Here is a 6,086-nt window from a genome sequence, read left to right as displayed (position 1 = left end):
TCATAAGAGGTTTTTGCACAGTTTAAGGGTTAAGGTGATTTAGTCGTATATCAATTTTCAGAATAACACTTGTGGCACTTTCATTGCGTTTCTCCAACTTCCATCTGGAGAAACAATGTTAACGTTAATATACAAGATAAATGACAAGCAGAATCCAGGCAGACCATCTTTGTTTCTACTGGCTGCCAGCTTGCTGCCTTCTTTGATAATTACTTACTTACTTCTACTGGCTGACAGAATCATGCCACATGATTTTTACTGCTATTGGTTAGTGGCTTGAATGTTGAATTCTCATTACAGTAGTTGTTACAAAAATAGTTGAAATTTTAAAAACAATGTTTTGGGTAAAAAAAAGATACACAGTACAGTATGAAACTAATTATTTTGCTTTAAAATATAATTGACAGGCATAAAATCCAGCCATACAAAATCAGAAAAAAGTACAATTATAAACAAGGTAAGTTGAAGGAATTCGGAGGAGGAAATACTGTATGAAGACAAGGAACTGGGTTATGAGAAAAGGAGTGAAGGCACAAATGCCCAAACCAACTTAAACAATTGATCTTTGTGGTCCTGCTAAAGACAATAGACAGGATGAGGCTTGCTGAACACTGTACACCACTGGAATATCTTTACCAGCCACTCTCATGGATGGACAAACTGTTAGAGCTGCTCGTACTTTAGCATAATTGTTACTTGGAACTCTGATGATTACCTGTCCACATTTGGCATCAAATTTAAGGATATCGAGTGGCAAGCTTGATGACATCTGGAAGAAAAATAAATTGGGTGGTGGTTTAACAATTAAAAATACAGTACGTATTGTAAGTGTTATATATAAAATAATGCATATAGCATCCTGTATAAGTATTACCATGATATCTAATTATCACTCATGCAGTGCTCTCATTAACATGTAGTAGCAAATACTAGGACAGTCAGAGTACCATACAATACTTATATTGAAAACATCTAGTTTGGTGTTTTGAGGATTAGTGCATTATGAACATTCCTTTAAAGTAGTGCCAGTAAAATGTGCGAGTAACCTTTCTTCTCTGAAAAGTCAACATTTAATTATGGTATGGTACTTGTCTTGACCAGACTGAGCAATATGAATGTGTTCAATGATAACTAACCTCTCCAAACATAGTATCCACTGCTGCTCGCAGGACAACCTGCACAAGAGCAGCTGTCATCTCACATGGCAAATCCTGCTGATTGTAATTCCTGTTCAGCAAACACATGAAAATGAACACCAATACATTAAGAAAAAACAAGTAGTTAATTGTTATTATAGTTGTTACATATAATTAGTGTAACCTGAAAATTATCAAAGTTCTGTTCTAACTGTATTAAATGGCCTTAAGATGACACCAAGAAAACTACCAAGTCTGTAAAATACAGTACAGTAATTTATATTCTTTCTTTCTGTAATTTTAGTGGGGAAAAGTACTGTAAATAATTTAATGAAATTTGTGTAAATTTAGAAATTCTATTCTACAAATGTCTGCATTTCAACTTCCATCATTACATTCCAGAGATCTTCAATAGTACAATTACTTCCACACTCTCTATCTATAAAGCACTTATCTGAATATTATTACTCAATCTTGTTACTTTCCAGCAACAAACACATTAATGAAGTGAAGAATAGTTTGTATGTGTCAAGATACAATAATACAAAAAGAAGTTTGACAACACAAGATGCTGCAATTATGTTAGAGTATGGTATATTGCACTATTATTGGGGGGGCACAAGACAGCTATTCCTCCTTTTAAGGTCCCTCTTAACTTATAATTCATTGCAACAGGGCACAGGAAGCAAGAGTGTAAATGATAAGGTTGTCCCACTAGGTCACCCATCCACTACTTGCACAGATGTGCTTGCAAGGTCAAACATTTGATTATACAGTGGAACCTCGAGTGACGAGCGCCTCAATCTACGTGGATTTCAAATAACGAGCGCGCCACTCGGTAAAAATTTGTCTTGACTGACGAGCTTTCGTTTGATTAACGAGAAAAGCACATGTTGCTTCTTAGCGTTCCTGCTGAGTCTCGCAAATTCTCAGACACCTCTGGCGATGCAAATAACTTTTTTGTTGTTTTAAAGATGCTAATGATGCTGGGATGTAAAGACTGCTATAATGTTGCAAAGCATTGATTTTTGTTTTTAGACAAAATTAGAAAAAAAAAATCGAAAAAATTTGAAAAAGAACAAATGTCAAAAATGTTTGTTCAATGAATGTCAGGTAGGCTGCTACATTTTCTAAAAAACAAAATGAAAAATAAAAAAAATGAAAATTTGAAAAAATGTCATAAAGGTTCGTTCAGTGGTTGAATGGTAGGCCATTTTTTTTAAATAAAAAAAAAAATATTGAAAAAATTTGAAACAAGACAAATGTAATAAAGGATCGTTCAGTGTATGTTGGATAGGCTGCTTCATTATTTAAAAAATCGAATATTGTATTGATGTTTTTCAGTGGTAGAACGGATTAATTTTATTTCCATTATTTTAAATAGGAAAAATTGTTTTCAAAAAGACGAGCGTTTCACATGACAAGCTAGATGCCGGAATGGATTAAATGTGTTAATCCAGGTTCCACTGTACTTCCCACCTTTCACACCATTAGTAGTTTAATGCAAAAACAGGACTACTGCTTATAAAAGGTCAATGAGGCATGCTAGATTTCATCAGTAAAATATTCTTGCTACAATGTTTCAGTTTTGACTATTTTATGTCGGTTGGTCCTGGTAGTACAGACGGGTTCATTCTTGACTTACAAACAAGAATTCCAGGTTCAAATCCCAGTCAGGACAGAAATGGTTGGGTATGTTTCCTATTACCTAATGTGCCTGTTCACCTAGCACTAAATAGATACTAAGGAGTTAGTCAACTTCCTGTAGGGTTGCATCCTGGCGACGGTGGGGAGAAAACTTCAATATAAACCTAACATGTATATATACATTTGCTACCTGTCCCCTGACAATGTATTACAGTATTATTATTATATAATATTGTAACTTCTGTGCTCGCATATTCATGACCCTCTCCTCAGATCAGTTATTAATTTGCTTAGTGATATTCAGCATGATTAGTTACTCTATATTAATATTTACTAGATGATGATTCTTCAGGACTAACAACACCACAAATCAAACAAAATAGAGCTGATTTCATTGACATCTTTAAATTACTTTAGAAATGTAAAGATATTAATCCAGACCACTCCTTTAAATGGGGCAACAGCTTGAAACTCAACCAGTGACAATGTAGGACAAAACAAACATTTTCACCACTAGTGTAATATACCCATGGAATGGCTTATTTGCCCAAGCTATGAATGTCAAGACAGATACTGGTCAAAATTCAACTGAAAAACAAAAGAATAAATAAGGGGAACCCTTGACAAGCCTCTAACCTCTTGTCCCTGTCAAGTCCACTAGAGATGATGGCCCTCAGATAAAATACAAAACAAAAATCTACATTCTAGTTGTCATTGTGATATGGATTTATATCCACCTGCCTCACTAGCCAAGTATTGATATAGATGCAGGTGGTTATATGGCATACTTGTCAACAGGAAGTAGTTTGCAAAGTTAACACTATCGCGCACCCCACGAGTGCGCCGCAGACTTTGACGTCATGGCCTCAATGGTGCGGGCGAGCGTGCGGCGACGCCTAAATGTGTATACTTGTTTCAGTTTTCTCACCTTAATTCTGGTACTACATCGTTCGTTTTGGTATCATTGTGTTCGCAATTAAATTCCCTACAGGTGTGTATAAATATAATGTCCAAAAGCATGGCGTGACTCCCAACAGCAAAGCCTAAAGTAGGCAAAAGTTACCCGTGAGCGCACAAAATCAGTAAAATGTGTATACTCGTTCCATTTTTCTCATCTTAATTCTCGTGCTACGTCGCTCGTTTTGTTATCATTGTGTTCGCAATTAAATTCCCTACAGATGTGTATAAATATAATGTACAAAAGCCTGGAGTGCCTCTCTGCAGGAAAGCCTAAAGTTACCCGTGAACGAGCACCAATTTGTATACTGCAACCTAATGTGTATACTCATTCAGTTTGATTACATCAATTTTCGTGTTACGTCTTTCATTTTGGTATCAAATTGTTTGCAATAAAAAGGCACGTATTTTAAAACTAGTCCCATAATAATAGAGCAATAACTGGAATTTTAACAAATATTTTAATTCTGCACGCTCATCATCACAAAATTATTTATATCTTTCCAGTGTTCTGACATAAATTTTTGTCTTACATCTTTCATTTTGGTATCAAATTGTTTGCGATGTAAAGGCGCGCATTTTAAAACTAGTCCCAACCTAATAGCACAATAAATAGAATTTTAACAAATATTTTAAAATTTTGACCAAAAATCTATTTATAATCATATAAGTGTTCGGACATCAAGTTTCATGTTACATCTTTCATTTTGGTATCAAATTGTGCGCATTCTAAAGGCGCTTATTTTGATACTATCCCGAGGTCGATTGGATAAAAAATGAATTTTATACAAATATTTTTGTAGTGGATGCAAGTCCGGTCCAAAGTTAGGACTCTGGAGAAAAATAATGGACGAGAGTCCGGTCCAAAGTGACCGATAGTGTTTACAGATCTAGTGATAAAGCAGACAGAAGGTGGAGCCAACCAATGTTGACATACAGGGGAAGGTTTTATCCTAAGACAGTACAGATTGTGACTATGATCAAATTACATTTGTGGACAGAATATTGGCCAGTGAAGCAAGCATTAGGGTAAAAGTTTAAAAAATAGCAGCTAGGGTAAACCTCTACACTAAACTTGTGACTATTCTGAATAGTGGTAATGAATTTGATTTTCTATAGTAATTAAAAAAATTGTACCCTAATTACAGCACTGGTACTGTTTGTTCACCAATAATGTACAAACCTGTCTGCCAGCCAGAATGATGCACATTTATGTCCCATTTACTAAATATTTTGACTATATCTATAGCACATAATAAGATACAGAGATGGCAGAAGGCATTTTTCTATATATTGTACTTTGAGTTGACCCAATTGAAAATACAGAGGCCTACCGTTATAGCATTTCATTTTATTCAAACCTAAACAAAGCATCTATTAAAATAAAGTATTTGTCTTATATTAGCAACCTGATGCTAAATAAGAATCGGTAATTTTTTTTTTATTAAACTAGGATAAGATCAGAATCAGATAATTACGACAGTACCATCCTCATTAATCTCACATATCTTTGAGATTTACTTAATAACTTGGTGGCAGAATGCCACATTTATTCAAATAAATGTACTACATTATTTCTAATAATTTATTCTGAATTATAATTCTAATAACATTATTAAAAGGCTTACATGTGGACATCAAGGTACCAGTGTTTCGATTCCAAAATTTTCATGTTAAACAGAACCCAGTTTACTGAAGTCTCCTGGCATAGACGGCTGACAAGTAGCCTCTCCTCCTTAAAGTTCTTGTGCTCTCCAAACCCCTATTAAATATGCCACAGAATATAACAAGATATGTATGGACTTCCAAGGAGGCGTGGGAGGAGCAGCGTGACGCGCACCACTTTGTTTACCAACATCAGCTGGCCGTCCGGCTGCCACACACCATTATATACTCATTCTTATTATTTTCCATATTTGATTGTTAAAAATTTATTTTTGAACAAAACTGCGACTATGAAAAGATGCATAACAAACCAGAAAATGTTGAACGTTCGTTAGCTATCTGGACCAGTAAATTGTCACTGACAACAAATAAAATAACGTAATAAACTTTCATTGATAACCGTTACTCCAAAACATTTAGGTAAGGCTTATTTCGTACACTGTCGTTTTGTACACATGGGAGGGGAAACAGGAAACAAATTTAATTTGTTACATTATTAACCTGAGGGCCACTAACCCTAGTGACCTCGACGAGGACAGGAAGCCGGCGGCTTGTCAAATGTACATTTATTTATTTTGATGAACTTTTCCAGATATATTTTAAAACAACACAGTTTTGCAATTACGGCTTCGGCGGGTAGGCAGTTCCAATTAATTTAATTATTGATCTTTCAACCGCTAT

The 6,086-nt window shown here is 35.0% G+C and overlaps 1 protein-coding gene across 1 annotated transcript; it reads right to left on the bottom strand.

Annotated features, from left to right (window-relative positions):
* Positions 1–362: 362 nt before the first annotated feature.
* Positions 363–5,614, bottom strand: Rpp14a (Ribonuclease P/MRP subunit p14 a). Its single transcript, XM_045740753.2, has 3 exons — positions 5,369–5,614; positions 1,137–1,227; positions 363–769 (listed from the first exon to the last, which is right to left on the bottom strand). Exons 1-3 carry the CDS (start codon positions 5,410–5,412, stop codon positions 551–553), a joined length of 354 nt encoding a protein of 117 aa, XP_045596709.1. The 5' UTR covers positions 5,413–5,614; the 3' UTR covers positions 363–550.
* Between the last annotated feature and the right edge of the window lie 472 nt (positions 5,615–6,086).

This window comes from Procambarus clarkii, chromosome 13, assembly GCF_040958095.1.
Source record: "Procambarus clarkii isolate CNS0578487 chromosome 13, FALCON_Pclarkii_2.0, whole genome shotgun sequence".
Classification (NCBI taxonomy): Eukaryota; Metazoa; Arthropoda; class Malacostraca; order Decapoda; family Cambaridae; genus Procambarus; species Procambarus clarkii.
The sequence above is the reverse complement of the archived record's forward strand: the minus strand, read 5'-3'. Positions and strand labels throughout refer to the sequence as shown.